The sequence below is a fragment of the Oryzias melastigma genome, linkage group LG22, assembly GCF_002922805.2.
Source record: "Oryzias melastigma strain HK-1 linkage group LG22, ASM292280v2, whole genome shotgun sequence".
Classification (NCBI taxonomy): Eukaryota; Metazoa; Chordata; class Actinopteri; order Beloniformes; family Adrianichthyidae; genus Oryzias; species Oryzias melastigma.
In genome coordinates this window covers 25,966,680-25,993,663 of record NC_050533.1, presented here as the reverse complement: position 1 = coordinate 25,993,663, position 26,984 = coordinate 25,966,680, and the positions used below count along the sequence as shown (strand labels likewise).

Below are 26,984 nucleotides of genomic sequence, written 5' to 3'. Positions count from 1 at the left end.
GAAATATTAGTCCGAAATCTTTAAAATACTTTAGAATCTGCATTTGTCCGTTTTCCCCCTTTCACAAAAAGTGCAGTACCTTTGACAGACACTAGGGAGCGTAAGACAGGAAACGGTTCACGATGGAAGCTTTGGTTGGTCGGTCTTTCAAAATAAAAGACGAAATCATTCACTTCAGGTGGAATTTTGACACATCTTAAAGAAAGATATATATATGTGTGGGTGTGTGTTACGGTGCTTTGATTTGCATATTTCAGTAGCAGTATTGGAGATAGGGAGGGATTAAGGATAAGCAAATACTGTTTTGTCTGAATTCAAAATAAGTTTGTTGACAAATTATCTCCTGTTTTGATTCTGTTTGAGTATTCTTTTTTTTTTTTTCAAAGTGTGGTATCCATTTTTGTTAATGGACTATAACATGTCAAATGTATTTAATTATTTTAGGTAAAGTAATTTAAACTAGACTTGACTGTTTTATTTCAGGTCGAGGGATGGAATGCTGACCAGCATAAATGCATAGTGCTGCTGGGATTTTCTCTAGTAACCATCACCCATCGTCTTTTGGAAAATATATCGATTGATTGATAGATCATTTTGATACCTTTTCTTCAACAATTTGCGTGAACTCCTTTATTTATTATTATTTTTTAAAGTTTCTCTTAACCAAGTTTACTTCCCGGTTTACAGAACATCACTAAGAACAGCTGAACATTTTTATGAAGGACTACTAGCGAGCTGTACTCGCATTAAACCCAATTTTTTTCCAAATTTTTTGAGCGTATAATTTACTACACTGCCTGTGAACCCTTGTAGCATGAGGAAAGTCATTAGTTATGTTATAGTCAAGATATTTGAATTACAGAAAGAGCCAAACCAGATGGACAAATGTCAGGTGACTGTTTTACATTTAAAAATAACTAAATGACTTTTGTCAGAGCAGCACAACTCAAACTAAATATAACCAATTCATACCCTTAGCAAAAGTAGTCAATTTAAGTGTACTACAATTATACTCAGTTTATAGTAAAAGTGAGGCAGTATTAATGTATTAAAGTTTACTTTTCATATGCCATCTATATGATGTAATAGTCAAATGTTCCAATTTAGTGTGAAGAAGTATTCAGTTGCCAAACTTCCAAAACTCCACATACCTGGCCTATAGCACGTGTCAAAGTCAAGGCCCAGGGGCCGGATCCGGCCCTCTGGGTAATTCTGTCCGGCCCTCCAGATCATTTTATTTTATTGTTGTTAATGGCCTGATGTTATTTTGCGCTCTAACTTGTATAATTTTGACAAAATATATTTTTATGGAGAATGAAACATTAAGTTATTTGAGGTCGATTTATTCTGGAATAATATTCCTGCCTTTTTATTAATCATTATTAGGTTAAAAAGTTACGGTTTCAATTTAATTTATCTTTTTTGGCATTTAATAAGATTTTTTTAGGCTATTTTGAAGTTTAGCTAATAGTTACATGCAAGTTGTTTTGGCATATTTAGGCTTTTTCAGTTTTTTATGACATTTTTAAGTGTAGCTATTTTTTCAGTCATGCTAGCTGTTTTGGCTAACCTAAGATTATTTTTTTTTTTTTTTAGGCTAATTTGGCATTTAGCTAATATTTTAGCTGGCTATCAGCATCTGCATTTTCAACTATTAACTTCAGCATTATCAGCTTCAGTGATTTCAGCTATCAATTTCAGCATCTTCAGCTATCAGACTAGCACCTTCAGTGGCCAAATTCAGCTTACAACATTCACACTAGCATTATCACAGGTAATGCTATATATTTATTTCATAATCATCTTAAAAAGATACAGTTTTAAAGTTTTAAAAACGCAGTTTGGAGTGTTCAATAAATTCAAAGTGTCAGTTTATGTTGTAGGGCTGCACGGTGGCGCAGTGGAGCAGTGGTTAGTGCTCTTGCCTCACAGCAAGAAGGCCCCGGTTCAAATCCCGGCTGGGGGATCTGAAAAACATCAACTGGGGCCTTTCTGTGTGGAGTTTGCATGTTCTCCTCATGCATGCGTGGGTTTTCACCTGGGACTCCGGCTTCCTCCCACCATCCAAAAACATGCTTCATAGGTTAATTGGTGACTCTAAATTGCCCCTAGGTGTGAATGTGTGAGTGAATGGGTGTGATTGAGGCCCTGCGACAGACTGTCGACCTGTCCAGGGTGAACCCCGCCTTCGCCCATCAGTAGCCAAGTTTTTGGCTCCGGCACCCCCGCGACCCTGAAAGGGACAAAGGGGCCAAGAAGATGAATGAATGAGTTTATGTTGTTAATAACCCCCAACTCACAACCATTCTGATGATTTGTCAATCATACATCACTAGACTTTAAAATCTGAAATAATACATTTTAATGACAATTACAAGTCAAACAGAAGAGTTAGACGTGTAAATAGGTTTCCTTTCATTAATTTTCGCAATGTCCCAAATAAATTAATTACTAAAAAAAAACTGTCTTTTATTTTGTAAATGTACCGGAAGTATGGTCTGATACGACATAAGCTTAACCAAGTGACGTTTGACGTCATTGTGGTGCTCGGGCCGGTAACTGTCATCAGAGGCATGAAAGGACGTGACATGAGCTAAATTTTCCACTGGTCACCTTTCCGGGCGTCGGAGTTCGTCGCCACCGTTCGGGGTTTCGGGGTTTCTATGAGCAGTCTGAGCGGCGCGCGGAGCTCTCACTTTGGACCGAGCTGTAGCTAGCTAGCTAACCGAGGAGGAGCTAGCCCGAGAGAGCCGATCGAAAGCCACGGATTCACACTCAAAGCATGGCGTTAATCCTGTTTACGAGAACCCGGGCGCCGTTAATGAAAACGTCTCGATCATTGAATAACGAATTTCGGAAACGTAAAGGTAAGATGTTTTTTTTTTAATCGGAACTTCTCCTTCATCTGTTGTCCACGTTAATGAATGTAGTCTTTAAAGATCCAGGGGAGCAGTGAGGCGTTAGTTGGCTGACTTGAATCAGGACTCCGAAGGGTTTTTGGTGGGTGAGATTCAAGGTGACCGTAGTTTTCTGACGGCTGCTCTCTAAAAGGAAAACTTTGCGAGCCGGTGAACATAAACGAGGAGCGAGACGAGGTTTTTGTCCAGGAGCAAACAGGAGAAAGGTGCCAGGTTAAGTGAGGACAGCCCGGTTTGGCCTGGCAGCGCCCCCTGCCTCTGCAGCCTGAGCTGGTGCTGTTGCTATGGCAAACAGGCTGAACATTCAGCCAACATGGAAGGAAATCCACCATTGAAGGAACCAGTCACTTTTGTGTTTTATATTTAGCCACAGAAACCCTCCTGCCTTCCGAAGAGGACTGGTGTTCATCAGAAGTCAAAGTCGTATCCTGAAAAGAATACCCTTTACAGCACATGTCTCAAAGTCGAGGCCCGGGGCGGATCTGGCCCACCAGATCATTTTATTTGAGTGTTACTAATGACCCGATGTTATCTTGTGCTTATTTCTAACTTGTATCATTTTGACAAAATATATTTTTATGGAGAGTAAAATATTGAAAGTTATTTGATGTTTAAATTGATTTATTCTTGTGATTTGAGCTGTCAACTTCAGCATCCTCAGTTATCCACTTCAGCGTTTTCTGCTATCAATTTCAGCATCCTCAGCAGCCAAATTCAGTAGCATTCACACTAGCATTATCACAGGTAATGCTATATATCTAGTTCACAATTATGTTAAAAAGTTATGGTTTTAAGAATGTAGTTTTAGAGTGTTCAATAAATGCTTATCCTGTTTGCTCCGTGATCTAAGGTGTGTTTTGGATTTTGGCCCCTTGTGCGATTGAGTTTGACACTCCTGTTTTACAGGTTCTTAAGGAAAGAAGAACTTTTGTTTAAGATCATTTAAGGAGTTCAGAATAATCAGTCTGCTTTCATGGAGAGAACAGACGAGAAACATAACTGCATTAATGTGAATCTGTCTTTCCTACTGATTAGAACGTCTGTGTGTTTGTTTGGTTTGTTGTGTTTTAGTGTTGGCAGTTAAAATGTTGTAAACTCATCTCCAGATTAAGTCAGACCCCTGACGATAGCACGTTTCTCCAGCATGTTTATGATGAAGTGGACTGTTGTGTAAGCAGTGCAGGTGTCAAGATTATGTCTTGCAGCAGTGTGTTATGTAATATGAAAAATGATCTCTGAGGGAGCTGAAGAAGCTCTGACTATAGTAATGTGTCTGCCTAATGCATTGAGTCTGGCCTTATAAATAGATGAGCACGAGGACTCGTCTGTCTGCAGACGGAGGCTGTGCTTCTGGCAGAACGTCCAGATTATCAGACAAACTGCATTCCCTTTGTAAAGGTCAAAGGCTTTTATATCTTCACTGTAGACAGTCATGTCTGGAGTTTCCTGTTCCTGTTGTGTGTAGAGCAGGTGCCGTGACCTTCCATAAAGGTTTGAGGTGTAACCATCATCATTCCTCGGGGAGACGGAGATCTTTTCAGCTCCAGGTTTCAGAGACCCTTACCTTGTCATTGACCTGACCTGCTTAAAACTGCCCAGTGTTCAAACTGTCTAAAGTGGATAACTGTCATCCACTTTGGATGTCTGACTTTAAGGTTAGTCATTGAAAAGATTAGCACATTATGTAACCTAACAACTAGATAAAGCAGGGCAATCGTGAAAATTCAGTGCTGAACTGTTGTCTGTAGTTTAACTGCTATCTGGAGGTAGATGACCCCCAGGTTCTAGGAAAGATCAAGAACCATAAATGTTTTTGTGAAGGAGGTTGAGCAGTGCAGCCAGGTCTGCAGCCAGGTCTAAAGCTCCAGCACTCCTTTGGACTTGATGTTGTGTACACGGGGAGCAGAACTGCGTTTGTTTACATGCGGTCAGTGTCCATGTAAAACGGGAGTGTCAAACTCAATCGTACAAGAGGCCAAAATCCAAAACACATCTTAGGCCGAACAGGATAAACATTTATTGAACACTCTAAAAATACATTTTTAAAACTTTAAAACCATAACTTTTTAACATATTATGAACTAGATATATAGCATTACCTGTGATAATGTTAGTGTGAATGCTGCTGAAGATGATAGTGCTGATAGCTGAAGATGCTGAAGCTGATAGCTGAAAACACTGAAGCTGATGGCCAGCTAAAATATTAGCTAAACTCTAAATTAGCCTAAACAACTAAAAAAAAAAGAAAAAAAAAACTTAGGATTGCCAAAACAGCTAGCATGTAGCTGAAATATTAGCTAAACTTCACATTTGCCTAAAAAACTGAAAATAAGCCTAAATAAGCCCAAACAGCTAGCGTATTAATATTAACATAACTCCAAAAGAGCCTAAAAAACAAACAAATAAAAGCCTAAATTAGCTTAAACAGCTAGAATGTAGCTAATATATTAATTAAACTCAAATAGCCTAAAAAATCTTAGTAAATACCCAAATAGTCCAAAAAGCTAGCAGAACGCCAATTTTTAAAACTTTAAAACTGTAACTTTTTAACATAATTATGAATAATAAAAAGGCAGAAATATTATTCCAGAATAAATCAACTTAAACCTTAAATAACTTTCAATATTTTACTCTCCATAAAAATATATTTTGTCAAAATTATGCAAGTTAGAAATGAGCACAAGATAACATCGGGTCATTAATAACAGTAAAATAAAATGAATTGGAGGGCCGGATCCGGCCCCTGGGCCTCGACTTTGATAGTGATGTAAACAAATACACATCTACAAATCAACTGTTGCAATGCACAGTCCTGAAAGTTTTCATTTTTATTGACCATTTTCCCCAAAAATAAACCTCATTAAAGGTTGGTGTGATTCTGCTTGAACTTGTTTGTTTTACAAAACTGTTGGTTTTTGTTTTGAGACAACAATATCAAAAGGTCAGACAGAAGGTTCTTCTTTCTTAAATGAGATCAGCTGCAGCAGAAGTGTATCTGTGCAGAGGCACGTGTCTGCAACCACAAGCTGTCACTGAGAGGAGAAATGAGGGGGAGGAGCCACAGGCCTGGTATGATCCTGTCACCTCTGTTTGACCCGCCAGCGCTTGAGTAATCTACTGTACTTCCAGGCTTTTCGTTCTGTGTCCGCTCAGCCAGCGGGGGACGCTGTTCCAGTAAGCTCCTTGTTCTATTGCTTGTTGATGGCTCCAGTTCTGTGGTGTTTGGCCAGGCTTTGCTGGATCTACTCCAGCCCGCCTCGTGACACAGAGGAAGGGCGGGAACACACTTTCTGCCTGATCTCATTGGCTGGAAGTTTCTCTCTTTTCCAGCCTTTTGTCCAGTTGAGCGCAGCTTGTGAGGCTGAGGAAGATGTCAGAAGTGAGTTTATGTTATGCAGCAGCTTCTGTAGTGGAGCTACATGGTTTTTTGTTAATGCAATCACATCTAGAAGGTTCTGATTCCAACCTCTCCTCAGTCCTCTCTGCATAGAGTTTGTTGTTTCTGCATGGGAGGGGTTTTCAGGTTCTTCCCACGGTTCCAAAACAAGTTAATTCTAGAGAGATTCCCCCGAAGAAGAAAGTTTGTCTGTTTCTGAGGAGAATGCTGCTCTGACATCTTCTTCAGTGCAGTCAGAGCGATCTCATGTGTGATTCCTTTATATGAATAGTTGTGTTAGAATTCCATCACTCCATGACCAGCTCTGACGGCTACATATTTTTGGGGGAGGGGGCCGGCAATTACAGAAATGCCATTCTCTTGGTTCTGTCCTGGTTCTAGCACAGAAACGTCTGGAACCAGAACGTCTCACTGTCTCAGAAAAATACACAACCTTTCTGTTTTGTGGCTCTGGCTTTCAGTTATCCTGTTCTCTAAGGAAAGGCAATGTGTGGGTGTGTGGGTTATCTTGCTCTAGCTCAGGATTTGAAACCACTAGTAGCTCCTTAACGCTGGCTGTGTCTGTCATTGGTTCAGAGGATTCTCTCTTGATTTTCTGACATGAAAACAGGTGAACGTATTTTCAGGGCGAGGCCTTTAACCCTTCCGCTCTCTTTGGGGTCCAGATGACTGCACCCACATATTGATGTGTGATTCCTTCCATGACAAATGTGGACAAAGGTGGACAGGATTTTATGTCTGCCATGAACATTAGTGAAACTCAAAAATCAACGATAAAAAAAAGTTTAGCGTGCTGTCTTGTGGGGTCCAGGTGACCCCTCTTCTAAAATAAACAAGCCAAGGAGAGCAGAAGGGTCGTGAACATGAAGGAGTCGTTGCATTCAAGTACAATTGAAAACATAGAACAGCAATCAGGAGAATGTATGAACTCATGGTCAGGGTGTGTTTTATGTGGGCCTTCAGTGCTGACTTTGTCTTCTCTCTTTGCAGGGAAACTGCAGGATGGAGCCTGCATCAGCTGCACAACTCTCAGACTTGCTGGAGAAAAGTAAGAAATAAACGAAAAGAGCAAACTTCATATTTTTCAGCTATTTACAAAAAGTCTGACGGCAAGATAAAATATTTAAAGTTATTTAAGGTTTAAGTTGATTTATTCTGGAATAATATTCCTGCCTTTTTATTATTCATAATTATGTTAAAAAGTTACAGTTATAAAATTGGCACTCTGCTAGCTTTTTTTTACCATTTTGGCATTTACCTTAGTAAATAGGTTATTTTGGAGTTTAGCTAATATTTCAGCTACATGCTAGCTGTTTTGGCTAACCTACGTTTTTTTTTTTTTTTTTTTTTGTTTTTTAGGCTAATTTGGCACTTAGCTAATATTTTAGCTGGCTATCAGCTTCATCAATTTCAGCTATTAGCTTAGCTAAAATGTTTGGCGGATTCTAACATTGAGGTAGAAAGCTTCTATTTTTCCATTCTCTGCATGATATTTATTTGTTTTTATTTTTAGCTAGAATGTGCTCATTTCCCTGTTCTTCAGCTTTTTTGATTATGTTGAAGTCATTTTTTTTTAGACCTTTCTTACCTTTCTAAGCAGGTAACATTCGTGCATTCTCTGCTGTCTATCTGCTCAGGTTTGACAGCTTCCGACTTGGCAGCATAACCCAGGTCCCCACATTCTCCGCCCCCCTGGCCCGGGCAGGCGACCATCTGGGACCCTTTGAGAGTGCCGACCCTCAGCTGCTTGACTGTGCTTTTGTTGTTGGGCCTTTACCGTCCATCACTTCCACCAGCAAGTGGACAATAGCACATCTACAGGACGTTCCTGGTGTCAGATGGATACACTCCTCCAGCAGAAGATGGGACGACTCCAAAGTGGAAAAATCCCTGCGTTCGTTAAAAGACAAGAAAAAGAAGCTGGAGGAAGGAGGGCCGGTTTACAGTCCAAGTCTAGACGCAGAACCGATCCGAAAGACAATCCGGCAGAGAGTCATGGATGAAATCAAGCACTACTACCACGGCTTCAAGCTGCTGTGGATTGACACCACCATCGCGGGGCGGATGCTGTGGAGGGTCCTGAACGGACACCCTCTGTCCCGCCGTGAGAGGAGACAGGTGAGAACCACATCACCTCAGGAAACATCAACAACTCCTCAAACACAGTTCGTTAATATTCAGAATCAAAACTAAAATGAGGAAACATGAAACCGCAGCGTTTAGAAGGGTCAGCAGCTGTTTATCAGAGGCTCTTGATAAGCATGAGATCAGCAGATCTTCAGCACTGAGGACATCCAGCTGTGTGCTAACCGTAGGCAACATGTGAGAGGGACGGTCAACACCACGCCTCCGGGGAAAGAATCAGCCACGTTCATAAATGTGGTAATCATTCAACACTCCTCAGTGTTGTTCTTTAAACTTTCACCAAGGCCATGCAACACTCAGAAATGCAAAATAGATCAAAGATCTGTCATTTGAGCCTCTGCAGGTGGTACTAACGTGTTAAAGTCCACCTCAGCCCCACTGCTGGAAGATTCAGCAGAAAAACGTCTGAAAGAGCAGCTCTTCAACGCAGTGTAAATCCTCATGTTTGAGGGAATCGCACAGAGGTGGTGGGGTCATGATGGGGGCTGCTCTTAAAAAAATCCTTCAAAACAGCGACACGGTTAAAGACAGACTGCAATATCAGTAAAAAGCACTTTTCTGGAGTATAAGTGGCAGTTTTTTTCATAGTTCAGGAGCGACTTATTTGTGTTTTTGTTTTTTTGTTTTTTTTAAGACTTAAAAAGGCTGAAATATTTGTTATTTTCCCAGTAAACACTGGTTGTCCTTTAACGGTTGTTTCTTCTAACAACCACTAGATGGCGCTGCGTCTGAGTAGAAGTATTTGCTATTGACAGCAGCAGAAGAAGAAGTGTCGTCAAAACAAGCATGGAAGAGAATCTGATTGTTTTCCTCTTAAACATTGATATTTTTCATATACATATCAAAAGATTAGTATTATTATATTTATTTTTTTAAATCTAAAAAAATCAAACCAAAAATGATGTGGCCTAATTATCCTTATTATTGTTCATGTTTATTATCTGTTTTAATTTCCATATTGTAACAATGTTTAACATTATTGTGTAATAATCACTAGGGCTGCCACGATTGGATGACTAATCGACTTTTAATATAGTCGACAACTAATTTAAGTCGATTAGTCGTTCCTTTATATTATATAGAATCGAACAAAGTTGTGAGCGTTCAGCTGAAAAAATGCACTTTTTTATATTTGAGTCAGTGTGACCAAAACTTTATCTTTAGTAAAAAATAGTTCCTTTGTTACAGATGCTGACCTCATTTAATTTAACCCCTTAACACCTTAGGCGTCACAAAATCTTTAACGTACTGTAACTTTTCTCCTTCAGAATCTGCTAGAATTATCATGTTAATGGTTGAAAAGTTACAGTATATCAAAGGACAGAAACACTGGAGCTCTGGTGTTAAAGGGTTAATCTTCTTTAAATTCCAGAAACTAATTAAAGACAGAGACTGCACGATTCATTAAAAGTTTAATAAACTATCATCCTAATCAGTTAGTTTAAAGCTAATGATAGTTAAGATTTGTGCTTTACATCCAGTTTAGGCATGACCAGATTAGTCGACTAGTCAACGAAAAAAAATCTTTGATTAGTCGACTATTAAAATAATTGTCTGTGGCAGCTCTATTAGTCACATATCCTCTTTCTTTTGGTGAGGCGTTTGTTTTATTTGTTGAAGCAGTTACTTAGCCAGATTACTGTATTTTCCAGAGTATAAATTGCAAGAGCAAAAAATGTCTAATCAAGAAGAAGAAAACCATATATAAGTCGCACTTTTGGGAGAAAAATCTGACGTTTCAGAACAAATCCGCAAAGCCCAGCGGAGCTTAAAAATAAATAAATTAGAGCTGTCAGATTTGTCGCGTTAAAAACGCGTTAATCCGACATGTGCTTGACGCCGACAATTTTTTTGACGCATTAATCGCGGACTTTCTCATACGTGCCTTTCCATACCGCGCGCGCGGGCGTCCCCCCCCCCCTCTAACTCACCGGCTGCTCTCACTAGATCACGGGCGGGTCTCCAACCTCCGAGCTGCGAGCTAAAACCGGCCGGCGCTAGGACCTGGAGAGCTCCTGCACCCTAACCCGGCTCCGGTTCGCGTCCAGTACCACGTCTGGTGGTACCGGCTCGCGTCCGGCGCCGCGTTCCGAGAGCTGCGGACCCCCGACGTTCCGAACAGCAGGCCCACCGGGGGACGTTTTAAATGTTCTGGAGGTTTGAGCGTGATCCAGCCCCAGCATAGCGGTCTGTCTGCCGACATATTCATGGCGTGAGCTCCGCTGGACACGTCGCTGCATCGAGCTGCAGCCAGAGAACGCGGCGGCAGTAACAGACTGTCAAACTATCCACAGTGTATCCCGCTTTTCTCAGTCTTTAATGTTTTAAAAAACAAAAGTTAATTGGAAATGATAAATCTCTATTTCATTTATTACTGTAGTTCAGATTTGGTCCGGACAAAAAATGAACATGAAAGTGTTATGGAAATTTTATTTTTGATGTTTTTTTAATTTTATTTTACTGAACGTTGATTGAAGTTTTGAATTTAAAATGCCCTTCACTTGCACTTGGGCTTTTGTTAGGGATTTTATGTTACAACCTTTTATTGTTAAGAAAGTTTATCTCAATACAATGTTACAAAGTAAAGTATTTCTGATGAAAACTATATATTTTGTCATTCTTGTTGTCATAATTAATGTAGAACTGCTAAATTCCACGAAGCACACATTTTTTTTCCTTAAAAAAAGGCCACATGGAAATTTGCGATTAATCGCGAGTTAACTCTGGAAATGCGATTAATCGCGATTAAAATTTTTAATCGCCTGACAGCTCTAAAATAAATAGATAAAAACAAGAATACTAATCTTTTGATGCATAAAAGAAAAATATCAAAGTTTAAAATGAAAACGATCAGATTCTCTTCCATGTTTGTTTTGGACGACATTTCTTCTTCTGCTGCTGTCAGTAGCAAATACTTCTACTCAGATGCAGCGTCCTCTAGTGGTTGTTAGAGAAACAACTGCTAAAAGACAACCAGTGTTTACTGGGAAAATAACAAATATATCAGCCTATTTATGTCTAAAGACACACACAAATGAGTCACTCCTGAGTATATGTTGTACCCCTGGCTAAACTATGAAAAAAACTGCGACTTATACTCTGAAAATTATTGTAGTTTTTTTTTTTAATTAGCTTATACAAAGTAGTGACCTTTGTTCTGACCTCTGAGCAGCAGCGTGTGGCGTTCAGGAGCCTCATAGTCCAGTCTTACTTAAGAGTTGCACCAAGCTGACCTGTATAAGTTCAGAGGTCACGGATGACAGTGAGGACTGACGGCCGCCGTGTTCCTTCACATTAATCCACGGCGTCTTTAACCTAATGGGATCAATTATAGAAAGTGGATGCCGACAGAGTCTTTACCCACCTGTCGGTATGAAGGTAGGCTTCACTGGTCCACTGCTTACATAAACTGAAATGTCTCTATAACAGTGTTAGTTCATGTCTTCATCATCAGGTGAGCCGTCTCTGTCTTAGTGTTTACAGTTAAGGAATCATCACTCCTGCGGGAGACGTCAGTACAGCTACAACAGAATTATAATTTTTAATTGAGGAGCTTTTACAATTTTTAAAGTTATATTTGCTTGATATTAATGTTTATTTTGAAACTTGGATAATTAACTTGGACCACATCAGACATGTTACCCAGGTCAACTAAACATTTGGCTAATCCGCATAATCCCTAACACTTTGATCATTTGATTTCAATTTAAAGCTTCTTTCTAAACAACTGCTGTTCAGAAAACTCAGCAGTCATTAGAAATGGTTGTTCTTGTATCAAAACGAATCTACAGAGGTCTCCATCTGGTCGGGACGAAAGAGGAAAGCACTTCCTGTTCCAGTTTCAGGTTTTGTCCTCTCCTTCCAACCTAAAGCAGAGCTGCAATTTTCCATCACACAGCTCTGATTACTGATCTGACAGCAAAGAAAATCATAGAAAACATTCCATCAACAACTGCTCAACACTTTCTGTAACAATAAACCATAAATGAATGCAGGAAGAGCTTTTTTCAGCTGTCCCTCTTCTTGACGCTCGTTCTTTTCTACTCAAACTGGCGAAATCTTTAACATACTGTAACTTTTCAACTGTTAACACGATAATCCCAGAAGACGAAATGCCAAGCGGCTCATCTAGCCGCTTTTCTCCTTCAGATTCTACTGGGATTATTGTGTTAATTAAAACATTACAGTAAATAAAATTATGTAAATGAAGAAATAGTCAAATGCAATTTGATGCTTCATTTTCTCAACATATGTTTCTTCCATCTTTTAAAAACAAAAAAAATCCTACAAGAACATATTAAAAACACAATTTTCATTGTAGACCAGGGGCCCGTTTCAAGCAGGTTCAACAAATTTAGAGTTGAAACCAGAACTCGGAGTCCGTGGATTAAAAATTCTCAAACTTGAAGTTGTCAGAACCAGAATCAGGTGTGAGCGTCACGACCATTAAAAGCCCTGATCAACAGAGCAAAGACAGCACGATTCACCATGGCAACGGGAACAAACACCTGAGTTTTGTACTTCTGGCGACGGAAATTGACGAGTTCCTTCAAGCATATGCGACTACAAGCACTTTTTCCGCAAGAAAAGCAACACAGCTGCAGCGGTAAAACAGAGAAAATATCTGCAGTTATTTGAATCATTTCGAATAATGAATAAATAATGTCAGGAAGGTTATTTTGTCTCTTGTTGAGTAAGAAATGGTTTTTTATCTGTTAATAATTTAATCAGTAATCTCTGTAATCGCATGAATGACCGCTTTCCTTAACCCCCACCCCCACCCCCACATGCACACACATGGATATCACTGCACGCTAAAAAGAAACACTGTAGCTGCCTGGAATATGTTAAAATAAGCATTTATTTAATTTTAATTCTCAAGACATAAATGATAATTGCTGAAAAGTAGTTTTTCTTATTAATTTTTTTTTTTTTAGTATAAAAACACTTTCCGTAACTGGGATTTGAACTCGGGCCTTCACAGGGGGAAGCAGCGTTGCTGACAACTTAGCAACATTAGATGAGTTGTCACGCCTTGCCGGGGTTTGAAATTTAATGATTTCCATTGTTAAGGGTTTAAAATAAGGAAAAGAAATCTCTGTTTTATTAATAGCAAGTCCCTGGAAAAACTCACTACCGTATTTTCCGGACTATAAGTCGCGTTTTTTTTCATAGATTGAATGTCCCTGCGACTTATACTCCAGTGCGACTTATATACGAATTTTTAATGATGAGATATGGACCGTAAGTCTAGAGTGCCCTCTTATGGTGATCTATGCAATGACTTTATTTACTTTAGTTATTCAAACTTGAAACAGAGGACGAAGAATTTAAGGGATTTAGTGATATACAGTGAGATTGCGTGCAATTAATTACAGTAAAGATACAAAGTTGATGAGTTCTTGAGGCTATAGTTAAATAAAAGTGTTATGATATATAAATGCTACACCTTTTCGTTTTTTTCATGATGCTAATATGTGAATATGTGTTGACACATATTCAGCCTGTTTTCTATTTACTTATGAATTTTTTAATTTACCTTCCAGGATGATGTAATATCGTTTTTTTCAACCAGTTTGTAAAATAAATTACTTGAAAAAAATGCGACTTATACTCCAGTGCGACTTATAGTCCGAAAAATACGGTATTTATAATATCTCTCAAATAAAAGTGAATTGGGAAACTGCAGTCAATCGACTCGTGTCCTCCAAATCCTCTACCGACGTAAATAACATTTCCTCTGGATTAATCAGCCTCCTCTCTACATGATCCTCTATGAATGAACATTTTGGTTTCTGAGTGGTGAAAACGTGACGTCTCTAATGTGAATATTCTCTAAATGTTAAAGAGGAACTCATATTTGAACATCTTTCACTTTAAAAAGGGGCGGAGACCTCAGAGAACTCTGAGTTTCCTGAAGAAAACCTGCTACCGACCAGGTTTCGTTCACAGACTCAGTTACCATAGTGATTGATTCTGGGTTCAGCTTAACCCGCTTCTTGGAACGGGCTTGGTTTCACCCACTTTCACGGGTTTGAGTTATCTCTCTTTCTGGAACCGAAAACTCAGAGTTTTGCCGAATTTGGAGTTCACGAACTCAGAGTTCCAACAAAACCTGCTTCTTGAAACGGCCCCGGTGTTGTCAAACTCAATCGCACAAGAGTCCAAAGTTAAAAAAAAAACAATTAGGTCGCGGCCCAAATAGGATAAACATTTATTGAACACTCTAAAACTAAATTTTTAAAACTTTAAAACCATAACTTTTTAACATAATTATGAATTAGAAATATAGCATTACCTGCAATAATGCTAGTGTGAATGTTGTAATCTGAATTTGGCCGCTGAAGATGCTGCTGATAGCTGAAGATACTGAAATTGATAGCTGAAATCACTAAAGCTGATAGCTGAAAATGCTGAAGCTGATGGCCAGCTAAAATGCGAAAATATTAGCTCAATGCCAAATTATTCTAAAACCAAACAAAAAAAAGAAGGTTAACCAAAACAGCAAGCATGTAGCTGAAATATTAGCTAAACTCCAAAATAGCCTAAAAAATCTTATAAAATGCCAAAAATAGTCCAAAAAGTTAACAGAATGTCAATTTTTAAAACTGTAACTTTTTAACATAATTATGAATAATAAAAAGGCGGGAATATTATTCCAGAAGAAATCAATTTAACCTTAAATAACTTTCAATATTTTACTCTCCGGTGGTGCAGTGGTTAGCGGTCTTGCCTCACAGCGAGAAGGCCCCGGTTCGAATCCCGGCTGGGACCTTTCTGTGTGGAGTTTGCATGTTCTCCCCGTGCATGCGTGGGTTTTCACCGGGGACTCCGGCTTCCTCCCACCGTCCAAAAACATGCTTCATAGGTTAATTGGTGACTCTAAATTGCCCCTAGGTGTGAATGTGAGAGTGAATGTGTGATTGAGGCCCTGAGACAGACTGGCGACCTGTCCAGGGTGTACCTCGCCTTCGCCCATCAGTAGCCGGGATAGGCTCCGGCACCCCCGCGACCCCGAAAGGGAAGAAGTGGACAAGGAGATGAATGAATGAATGAATGAAATATTTGTATATATTGTCAAAATTATACAAGTTGTAAATAAGAACAAGATGACATCAGGCCATTAATAACAATAAACTAAAATGATCTGGAGGGCTGGTTTCGGCCCCCGGGCCATGACTTTGACTCATGTGTTGTAGTGGGTCTTTAAAGTTGTGGAGACGGGTGTGAGTGTCTCTGCTCCGATCCCCAATAACTCCATGGAAAAGCAGACCTCCAGCTTGTAAATGACGAAACTCATTCCAGTGTCTTCAGACCAGGACATCCAGTGGACACGCTTCCTGTTCCAGCAGCTTCCAGCTCCACCGCCTCATCAGCAGCCTTTCACATTCAGCAGACTCCCTGGGAGCGCATTCATCTGACCTGCTCTGGCTTTGCCTCCTTAATCTCCTTTCATGTTCACCTACAATGCTCAGGATTCTGCTTAAGGTTCCTTCCATTTTTAAACCGTCACCCCCCTCCCCCGTCTTTGGCCAGGAGCTTTGAGAGATGATATACATGTCAATGGGTCTGCGGACAAAGGCCTTTTCACCCGGGCCGCCTTAAAGCCTTCACCCCAGTGACCTGCAGGTGGGGAGAAGAAAGACTGGTGTTTGGGCTTTCTTTCCTCCCAGCCAGTTCTGCAGTTGGTGACTTAGGACAGTCACCAGCGCTGGACAAAGGAGCAGAGCTGTAGAGTGTAGAGTGTTGTAGTTAAAATGCTGGATGAGGTGGATCTCCTTTGAGCCTTGTGAGGCAGCTGGTGTGTATGGAGCTAAATTGGAGCCAATATTATTTGAAACCCAAATAAAAACTAATTAAAAAAATATTTGGTGTTTGGCCAAAAAAAATATAAAATGTCCAATACTTTTTGCTATTCTAAAAAAGGTAATTATTTTCAGCTTCAAATGTTCTATTTTTTAGGTTTCAAAACTTAAAATTTCAGTTTCAAAACTTTTTTTTTTAACTTTCAACTCTTGTTTTGTTTTTGTTTGTTTTCGAGTCGGAAAATTTCCGTTTCAAAACTTCTGACCCCGTTGTGACATGTTGGGGCGGGGCTAACACGAAGGACCTATCAAAACTTGCAAAGTTCAAGCACATTGGTTGCTTTACTTGGATATTTGTATTTTTATATTTTTTAATTCCTATATTTGTATTTTTTTCATTCTTATGTTTATTTTCATTTTGTGTCAGAAGTTTTGAAACTGAAAATTTTAGATTTGAAAATGAAAAACAAAGCAAAACGACTTAAAAGAGGGAAAAAAGGTTTGAGACTGAAAAAAAAGTTTTGAAATTTTGAGTTTTGATACCTAAAAACAGAACATTTGAAGCTGAAAATAATTACGTTTATTTTAGAATAGCAAAAAGTTTTGGATGTTTTACCTTTTTTTTTTTTGGCCAACCACCAATATTTATTTCAATTAGTTACATTTGAGGTTCGAATAATATTGGCCCTGATTTATCCCCATAGGTTTTCAGCAGCAGTGTTGGTTCATGGGAACGCAGGAATAAAAATGCTGACGGTTTAAACACGCTGACTGAGCTCAGACACAAAGGTGTGGTGAACATGTGCCGCTATGCTGCTGCTCTGCACACACGCTGCATCTTGTCCTTCACAAGAGTCTCCAGATGCATGAGAGAACCTCACAAATGAGACCAGGGTGTGATGACTCCATAACGCATCTTCCTGTTTTGTTCTCAGTTCCTGAGAACCTGCGCGGACGTCTTCAGGCTGCTTCCTTTCCTGGTCTTCATCATCGTTCCCTTCATGGAGTTTCTTCTTCCCGTCGCCCTGAAGCTTTTCCCCAACATGCTGCCGTCCACCTTCGAGACACAGTCAAAGAAGGTAAGCAGCAGGAACATCACAGCTGCTTCTGGAGTTATAGCTAACTTTAATTCTGTTAGTTGGTGTTTGTGTCGCTGATCTTTTTTATTTAAAGGCACAAACGAGGATACCAGTGTTGTTGAGTGGAAGTTATCATGCAAACATGCTCAAGTCTCTTAACTAGCTTAAAGTTGATATGAAGGAAACCTAACCTGGAGTTGAAATGTTGTTCTGCTTCTAGGAGGAGCGGCTGAAGAAGGAGCTGAGGGTCAAACTGGAGATGGCCAAGTTCTTGCAGGACACCATAGAGGAGATTGCCCTGAGGAACAAGGCTGCTAAAGGCAACGTGACGGAGGAGTTCTCCACCTTCTTCCAGAAGGTCACTGAGCTGTGATTGAGACATGTGAACCTCAGCACTGCCCTCTGCTGGCTGAAACACTCAATGATTCAGACGCTGAACCTTTCAGAGCAGCACCCCCCTAATGTCAGGCCTCATGTCAGACAATAGTAGACAATAATAGTTTCAATAGTCCCAGTAGCCAATGAGCTCAAAGCCCCGCCCCCATGTAAAATCAGGATCAGCACAGCAGCAAAAACTCAAAAACTCTGAATTGAAACTGAAAACAGAGAACTGAAAGCAAAGAGGAAGAAACGACAAAAAGAAAGTTGAAAGTAAAAATAAACATTTTTTAATTGGTGACAGTTTTATTTTTTTTTTCCAAGTTTCAAATTTAATTTTTTTTCTCCAAATTTCCTTTTTTTCAAGTTTTCAATAATGTTTTTTCAAATGTTCAAATTTTTTTTTTTCAAATTTAGAATCCCAATTTTTCACATTTTCAATCTGTTTTTTGTTCACTTTAAGCAGAACCTGATTTGACCCATAGAGATCCATCAAAATGGGATGTAGTTTTGGAATCCAACTTCATTAGCAGCGTCTTTGTAACAATAGAGTCTGTCACCATGCAGAGCTCCATGTGTGGAACAACTTTTATTTTGGGTTTGAAGGCTCCTCTTCTGTTTCTTTCTAAACTTCTGCTTCATTGACTTTGGTGTTTTTAAATTAGCAGTCATGGCAGCTGCTTTTAGAAGGCAGTTGATGTATTTAGGAGTCTAGAGTAAGTCGTAGTCGCATGTGATGGGCAGAATTTGGAAGATTCTGTCTTGGGGTTGGGGATCACTAATTTAGACTTCCTTACAATCAGTGCGTTGTTTGGTTAACAGAGGGAGCTTGATAAATCAGTGTAGTGACGCACTTAGAGGACAGTTGAATGTTTTTGCATATAAAAATCTTGAAATAACGTGACTTAACTCCTTGTTTCTGTAGATCCGTGACTCTGGCGAGCGTCCCAGTAACGAACAGATCATAAAGTTCTCCAAGCTGTTCGAAGATGAGCTGACCCTGGACAACCTGACCAGACCTCAGCTGGTGGCTCTGTGCCGGCTGCTGGAGCTCCAGTCCATCGGAACCAACAATTTCCTCCGCTTCCAGCTCATCATGAAGCTCAGGGCCATCCGTGCAGATGACAAGGTATTTCCCCAAAGCCCCCAGCCACTTTTGCTTTTGTAAAGATGTGGAGGTCGGAGTTCATGTGATATGCAGAGGAAATTGTTTTTACACATGTCCATGTTCGGTACTTCCAGCTGATAGCGGAGGAGGGAGTGGAGAGCCTGAACGTCAACGAGGTGCAGGCGGCTTGTCGTGTCCGAGGGATGAGGTCTCTGGGAGTCACAGAGGAGCGCCTCAGGGAGCAGCTCGTGCAGGTACCAGCTTCAGCAGGAACTCAGCTCCCACTCAGCTGTTTTATGGTGTCTCTGCTGGAGTTGTAACATCTCCACTGTCTGTGTCTTGGGATGTGGTTTAGTGGCTGGAGCTGCATCTGAACCAGCAGATCCCCACCTCCCTGCTCCTGCTGTCTCGAGCCATGTACCTGCCTGACACGCTGTCTCCTGCTGACCAGCTGAAAACCACCCTGCAGACCCTTCCTGAGATGGTGGTACGTTCTCTGTGACCTGTGCTGCACGAACCGGTTTTTACGTAAGAAGTTGATCGTGGTCCCCCCACCTCTCCCCCTCCCCTGCAGACCAAAGAAGCACAGCTGAAGGTGGCAGAGATGGAGCTTTCCAAAGTGGACAACAAGACCAAACTGGAGACGATGCTGCAGGAGGAGGCTGCCATACGCCAGGACACCAAGGACCGCGAGATGGAGAGGCTGGCTGACGCTGCCGAGAAAGCTGCCAGGGTGAGGAAGTGCGAGGCTTCAACAGTCAATGAAGCTGACTTAGTGGTTTAGAGCAGGGGTCTGCAACCTCAGGTTCCAGAGCCATATGCAGCTCTGTAATCAATCCGACGTGGCTCTTTGGCTCTGAAGAAAAATGCTGATGATTTGAATAAATAATAGGTTTGTTAGTTACGTTTTTAGATTTCTTTTCTTTTTTTTTAAATAGAGGTAATCTTACATGAACCCTGTAACACCCGAGGCATCGCTGGTGATGTTTAAACACAAAATCTTTACTCCAAAACAGCCTAAAAGCCTTTTTTTTTTTTTTTCTAAAATAACTTTAAAAAAGCCTAAATTAGCCAATTTAGCTAGCATGTAGCTGAAATACTAGCTAAACTCCAAAATAGCCAAAACTTTCTTAGTAAATGCCAAAATAGTCCAAAAAGCTAGCAGAATGCCAATTTTTAAAACTTTAAAACTGTAACATTTTAACATAATTATGAATAATAATAAAGGCAGGAATATTATTCCAGAATTAATCAACTTAAACCTTAAATAACTTTCAATATTTTACTCTCCATAAAAATAGATTTTGTCAAAGTTAAACAAGTTAGAAATGAGCTTAAGATAACATTGAGTCATTAATAAGAATAAGATAAAATGAACTGGAGGGCCGGATAGAATTACCTGGAGGGCCGGATCCGGCCCCCGGGCCTTGACTTTGACACATGTCTACTAAACGGTTAATTAACATTAGGCTGTATTTTATTTTGAAAGGAACTTGTATGTTCTGCTGTCAGAAGTAATATAGAAAAAATTTAAGACTTTTAAAATGATTTTAAATACTTAAGAGGTACATTTGATAAGTGAATAGCTTAATGGTGAAAAAAGCACATTTAAAGGATATTTTTGTAAATAATAGTGTCTTGAGTAAAAGTCTTGTTTTGTTAGAAACCAAACGGCTGTTTTAGTGTTAAAGGTTGCAGACCTCTGGTTTAGAGGATTACAGGAAGCTGGACACTAAAGTTACACTGTTGACAGCTTGATGGAGGAAGTCTGGCGGGTTTCAGCAGGAATCAGCTTGGTCTGAGGCTTTGTCCTGGTTTTGGTTGAACTCTTCTGTCCTCAGGAGGAGGGAGAGTTGGAGCTGGCGGCGAGCAGGATGAGACAGGAGGCAGAGAAGGCGTCCCTGAACAGAGCATCCCATTCAGAGACACTGCGGGACTCAGCTCCTGTCATGGAAGGGATGAAGGTAACCTCACCAACTGATGACTCCAGGCACTCAGCACTAGCTCAAAAGTGACAGAAGTGTCCCACTTCAGATGTATAAATGCTGTATGAACGTATAAATGGTTTGAATTTAAAATCGTTTTTTATCAGCCGTTGATCGGAGGGTGTCAGGACTACAGTTTGGTGTCTCCCTTCTGCTCTTCTGAATTTATCATCAGGAGTAGTAACCTGTTTAGCTGCCTTCACTGGTGGATGCTGGGAAATGAGCCTAGACATATGTTATGTGGGCCTGCTGTTTGTCTGTAGATCACTGAACATTCTGTTCACTCTGACTCTTCTCTGTCACTCACTTGTTGCCACCTTTTGGATTTGATTTGAACAGTGGCAGACATATCTACGCTTCCAGGTTAGCTTTCATTATGCCCCCCCATGACCCCACAGTTATCCTTATGTTGTTTGCCCCTTTGTATAGGCTTGGTTTATGATCAGAATTTAGGGAAGAAAAAACTGAAATAGCTGCTATGAGAGTTCATTCAGACGCCCTCGGATCCTTCCTCCTACCCCTCTGAATAATTCACACCCGTGCTTTCCTCTTCCCTCTTTCCCTCCTTCTGTCAGTGAAACCCAGCATCCTCATGTTCTCTCTGACCCCCCACGTATCACCTTTGCATGCTTGGCCTCATGTGGGTTCCCATGAACTCGACCCGCTGGATCCAGTCTGCAGAGAAACTGGACCAAAACCAAGTGTTGTTGGAGAAAATGTTTTTCATTTGTATTTGTTTCTCAACCTTTCAGGATGAAGAGATCACGAAAGAAGAGATCGATCTGCTGAGTGATGCCTGCTCCAAGCTGAAGGAGCAGAAGAGACTCTTGACGCTGGAGAAGGAGGAGCTGGAGGATCTGAAGGACGACGTTCAGGAATACAATGAGGTGCTGACGCAATTCACTGATGATGCTTTAACCCTCTGAAACCGACAAACGTGATAAACTCCGTCTAAAATTTACTTGAACTGTTGTTTAGATTCTGTAACTGATATTTTATGGAACTAAAGATAGTTTTAATTACAAAATAAAGGTAGTGTCACATAGATGAGGTTGTACTGATTAAAATGATACCAAATAAGGAAGCAAGTAGTCTTTCAGATTGAAAATACAGAGGCAAATTCAAAAGTTGACAAAAACAGAGTTTTAGGCTCTAGGCTCCAGAGGGTTAACACTGCTGTCCCAGAATGTTCTGTGGATGAAGCTCACTGCTTGTGTTCTCCAGGATCTGGAGGAGATAAAGAAAGAGTTTTCTAAGAGCGGCCAGGAGAAGGCCATAGAAGAGTCCAAGGCCAGCAAGCGTCTGTCCAAGAGAGTCACCCGCATGATCGGACGCATCGACAAGATCATCACCGAGCTGGAGAATGACAAGGTCATCCTGGACGGACAGGTGGACAGCGGAGCCACCCCGCCTGTGGGGTAAGAGCTGCATATGCAACTTCAACACTAGAAAAAAGAAATCCTCACAGTAGAAAGTCCAGTCACTGCACATACAGTCCTGCTTCATGTCAGCTTTGTCCTATTTGCTATTATCTGAATGTTAACAGATTCTGGGAATCAATCCCACTTCAGTTTTGAGTGTGAGATTTAATGGAAATCCTCCTCTCCTCCACGTCTGTATGACTGTGCTAAAACCCGACGCTACAGCTGGATTCAGTCCTCTCTGTTGGAAAGATTGCCATCCCCAAAAATCCGAACGTTTCCAGAGTTGTTCCTCTGAAGGTCCACGAAATAAAATGAAAGGGAAATGACTCACAGGCAACTTTTAGATCAAACCTGGAGGGCAGCATGAGAAAAAAGGCTTTACAACATGAAAAGACCTTCACATCGGATGAAGGTTAAACCCTTCTAATTCAGACGCTCAAATTCCTCCTTAAAAGTCCTCCTTAAGCTCTATGATCATAAAGATCTTTTGGTTCAGGAGGAGAGCAGTGAAGAAACAAACACTTTATTTTGTTTCATTCATCCACAGCGCCACCTGCTGCTCAATCTAAACTGCTGCGTTAAATTCTTTCAGCTGCAGAAATGGAAACATTTCAGAAATTCCCTTCAGAGCTGCTTCTTTAGATTAGAGGACCATCAGCTTCTGCTGCTCACTTTGATGAATGTGTGAGTGCTGCCTGTGGATCATTCCACCTAATCTTTATGAACCTCATCATCTTCATCCCCATCACCTTCTTCACCTGCTCATCATCATTCACAGTAAACTGTGGTGGAGATAACTAAAGGAATGAAAGGCTTCCCCTCAAAACAAACACAGTGCTTTAAAGTTTGCAGGTGTAGAAACGATTCCAGTTCCTAATCCGCTGCAAATTTTACAGATTATTCCTAACAAAATATAGTGATGCCACAAGGTAAGCTGAACTGCCTCAAGCTGCCGTCTGCTTGCTTGTCAGATGCTGGTGTTGCATTGTGGGTGTCAGAAGCTGAAATTGTGGCTGACATGATCAAAGCTTCACCTGCTTCTGCTCTTCCTCTGATGATTCAGACCCTCAATCCACCAGCACGGGTGTTGGGGTTCAGGCCTCCCATCACCTCGCTGCCTGATTTGCATCGTTTGGGCCGATGGGTTCTTTGACTTTAATCCAACTGCTGAAGTGGGGAACTTGTGTGCAAGTTCCTTTGTTGTATTTCAGCATGAGCTAACTGATTCACAGAGGCTGAAGCCTGAAAATAATCTGGGAACGCTGAATGCAGCCTGCCGTCCTGACACTTCTCCACCACATTTTACCTGCCGCCCAAGCCGGTAACTGTTTCCTGTATGCAGTCTGTTCTACACCTTCAGGGAGAACCTGATCAGCATCAACGAGCTCATCAACGTCATGCGGCAAATCCAGAACATCCCGGAGGACAAGCTGCTGCGGATCGCCGAGGCGCTGGATGACAACAAAGACGGGAAGATCGACATCGACGACGTGATCAAAGTACGAACAATACTGTAACAGAAGTAGTAGTTCCGCGGAAAGTACTAGACCAGGTGTCTTAAACCAGTTGTTTAGTTCAGGTTTTTACTGACTGAAACCTATAAGAGCCACAAAGTCCCAAATACATTTTATCTGTATGTGGGCATTAATCATTAATGTAGCATTTAAAGTCCCCCTCTGATGAAAATCCATCTACTTTAAGAACTCTGAGCAGCAACTGGACTGTTGTGCAGGAAAAGATCAAATATGGGCTTAAATTTACTCTAATAAGAAACCAGTTTAACGGAGAGGAAACTTTTTACCAGCATTTTGTTCAGTTCTTTTTTTGTTTGACCTCTTAAATGTAATTGACAACATTTGAATGAACTAAAACTAATCAACCAAAAGTACAAAACCTATTACTTATTCAAATGGTATTTTCTTCAAAGCCAAAGAGCCCCAATGGAGAGATAAAGGAGCTGCATGAGGCCCAAGAGCCTCAGCTCGCAGACCCGCAACTAGACTTTAAAGTAGCACTGACACAACATGACACCACTTTTGTGCAATAATTATCAGTGAATCTACATTTTTACCTAAAAGTCAGAGATGTCAAACTCAATCACACAAGGATCCAAAATCCAACACTCACCTTAGGCGAACAGGATAAACATTTATTTTAAACTCTAAAACTACATTTTTAATACTTTAAAATAGGGCTGTCAGATTTAGCGCGTTAAAAACGCATTAATCTGACACGTGCTTAACGCCGACAATTTTTTTGACGCATTAATCGCGGATTTTCCATAGACTGTATATAATGGGGGGACCTCATAGTTCGATAAGTCCATTATTTTTACAGTCAATGGGATTTTCTCATACGTGCCTTTCCATACCGCGCGCGGGCGTCCCCCCCTTTAACTCACCTGCTGCTCTCACTAGATCATGGGCGGGTCTCCAACCTCCGAGCTGCTAGCTAGAACCGGGCACGGCGCTAGGACCTGGAGAGCTCCTGCACTCTAACCCGGCTCCGGTTCGCGTCCAGTACCACGTCTGGTGGTACCGGCTCGCGTCCGGCGCCGCATCCCGAGAGCTGCGGACCCCCGACGTTTCGAACAGCCAGCGCACCGGGGGACGTTTTAAATGTTCTGGAGGTTTAAGCGTGATCCAGCCCCAGCATAGCGGTCTGTCTGCCGACATATTCATCACGTGAACTCCGCTGAGCTGCAGCCAGAGAACGCGGCGGCAGTAACAGACTGTCAAACTATCCACAGAGTATCCCGCTTTTCTCAGTCTTTAATGTTTTAAAAAACAAAAGTTCATTGGAAATGATAAATCTCTATTTCATTTATTACTGTAGTTCAGCAGAGGAGGAAAAGATTTGGTCCTGACAAAAAATGAACATGAAAGTGTTATGGAAATTTTATTTTTGATGTTTTTTTATTTGATTTTACTGAACGTTGATTGAAGTTTTGAATTTAAAATGCCCTTCACTTGCACTTGGGCTTTTGTTAGACATTTTATGTTACAGTCTTTTATTGTTTAGAAAGTTTATCTCAATACAATGTTACAAAATAAAGTATTTCTGATTAAAACTATTAATTTTACCATTCTTGTTTTCATAATTAATGTAGAACTGCTAAATTCCACGAAGCACACATTTTTTTCCTAAAAAAAAGGCCACATATTAATATGCGATTAATCGCGAGTTAACTCAGGACAATGCGATTAATCGCGATTAAAAATTTTAATCGCCTGACAGCTCTACTTTAAAACTGTAACTTTTTAACATAATTATGAACTAACATTACCTGTGATAATGCTAGTGTGAATGCTGTAAGCTGAATTTGACTGTTGAAGATGCTAGTACTGATTGCTGAAAACGCTGAAACTGATAGTTAAAAATGCTGAAGCTGATAGCTGACGGTTGAAAACACTGAAAATTAGCCTAAAAAGCTACAAAAAAACTAGGTTAGCCAAAACACATAGGATGTTGCTGAAAAAATAGCTAAGCTTTAAAACAGCCTAAAAACTTTTTTTTTAAAGCCTAAATTTGCCTAAAAGGCTACCGAGTAAATATTAGCCTAACTCCAAACAGCCTATAAAAACTTTTAAAAAAGCCTAACTTAGACAAACAGCTAGCATGTTGCTGCAATATTTGCTAAACTATAATATAGCCTAAAAAATCTTAGTAAATGCTAAAATAGTCCAAAAAGCTAACAGAATGAAAATTATTAAAAGCTTAACTTTTTGACATAATTATGAACAATAAAAAGGCAGGAATATTATTCCAGAATAAATCAACTTAAACCTTAAATAACTTTTAATATTTTACTCTCCATAAAAATATATTTAGTCAAAATGATACAAGTTAGAAATAAGCGCAAGATAACATCGGGTCATTAATAACAATAAAATAGAATGATCTGGAGGGCCGGATAGAATCACCCAGAGGGCCGGATTCGGCCCCCGGGCCTTGACTTTGACACATGCTATATGTCATTCACTTCATGTTTTGGATGAGTTCTGTAAGGATTATAGGCAGTCTGGTTGTTACAAAGCCTCCGTTACTCTCCAAGCAAACCCAGAGGAAGGTTTTTTATGTTAAAGGAAAGATCTGAGCTGAAAAGAGTTTCTCTTTCCAATTTTGCCTTTGAATCCTTTCATAGTTTTTCTTTGTGTTTTTCAGGTGGTGGAGCTGATCGACAAAGAGGACATCGACATCTCCACCTCGCAGGTCGCTGACATCATGGTGATGCTGCAGAAGGAGGAGAAGCTGGTGGAGAAGGAGAAGGCCAAAGACAAGGCTGAGAAGGAGCAGGCGGCCACACGCAACAGCTAACTCCGCCCCCTCCTCACAGACTCCTGAGCCAACGAGTACCTTTGCAGGGCTCTGAACTAAAACCTGCACTTTGGAGGTTTCAGAGGAAAATAGCTTCATTCATAGATCAAAAATGAGCTAATGATTGTTGTGAAAGGCGTATTCCCTTTCACCCGTAGAGAGGTAGAAGGTGCAGTTATGTAGTGGTTCATCTTGCCTTTCACGTCACTCATATCATCTCAGAGAAATGAAACTCATTTCTGAACTTTGCACAGTAACCATACTCCTGATCATCATTCCTGTGTGTTTTGCTCCTCACATTTTCAGTGTTGCTGAGTTCTGCTTGGACTGCTGATGGTTACCAAATATGAAGACACTTGCTGCAGCTGAGAACATTGTAGGACTGAAATGAAGCAGATTAAAGAATCAACATTTAAGTTAGAAAATGA

The 26,984-nt window shown here is 40.5% G+C and overlaps 1 protein-coding gene across 4 annotated transcripts; it reads left to right on the top strand.

The window, feature by feature from the left end:
• Positions 1 to 2,500: 2,500 nt before the first annotated feature.
• letm1 (leucine zipper-EF-hand containing transmembrane protein 1) lies at positions 2,501 to 26,984 on the top strand. 4 transcript variants are annotated; one of them, XM_036209962.1, is made up of 15 exons: positions 2,501 to 2,867; positions 7,306 to 7,363; positions 7,953 to 8,433; positions 17,201 to 17,344; positions 17,565 to 17,702; positions 18,648 to 18,851; positions 18,965 to 19,084; positions 19,186 to 19,317; positions 19,405 to 19,563; positions 20,672 to 20,794; positions 21,568 to 21,702; positions 22,040 to 22,233; positions 23,136 to 23,168; positions 23,600 to 23,738; positions 26,404 to 26,984. In XM_036209962.1, exons 1-15 carry the CDS (start codon positions 2,783 to 2,785, stop codon positions 26,554 to 26,556), a joined length of 2,298 nt encoding a protein of 765 aa, XP_036065855.1. In that variant the 5' UTR covers positions 2,501 to 2,782; the 3' UTR covers positions 26,557 to 26,984. The 4 variants fall into 4 exon arrangements, with proteins under 4 accessions (XP_036065855.1, XP_024127559.1, XP_024127577.1 ...); XM_024271791.2 differs by having other exon boundaries at positions 2,502 to 2,867; positions 23,582 to 23,738; XM_024271809.2 differs by lacking the exon at positions 23,136 to 23,168 and having other exon boundaries at positions 2,502 to 2,867.

Coding starts and splice junctions, on each gene's coding strand:
- letm1 (XM_024271791.2), top strand. CDS start 2,783: ATGGCGTTAATCCTGTTTACGAGAACCCGGGCGCCGTTAATGAAAACG. Junction 2,868..7,305: donor CGAATTTCGGAAACGTAAAG/GTAAGATGTTTT, acceptor CTCTCTTTGCAG/GGAAACTGCAGGATGGAGCC. Junction 8,434..17,200: donor CCCGCCGTGAGAGGAGACAG/GTGAGAACCACA, acceptor TTTTGTTCTCAG/TTCCTGAGAACCTGCGCGGA.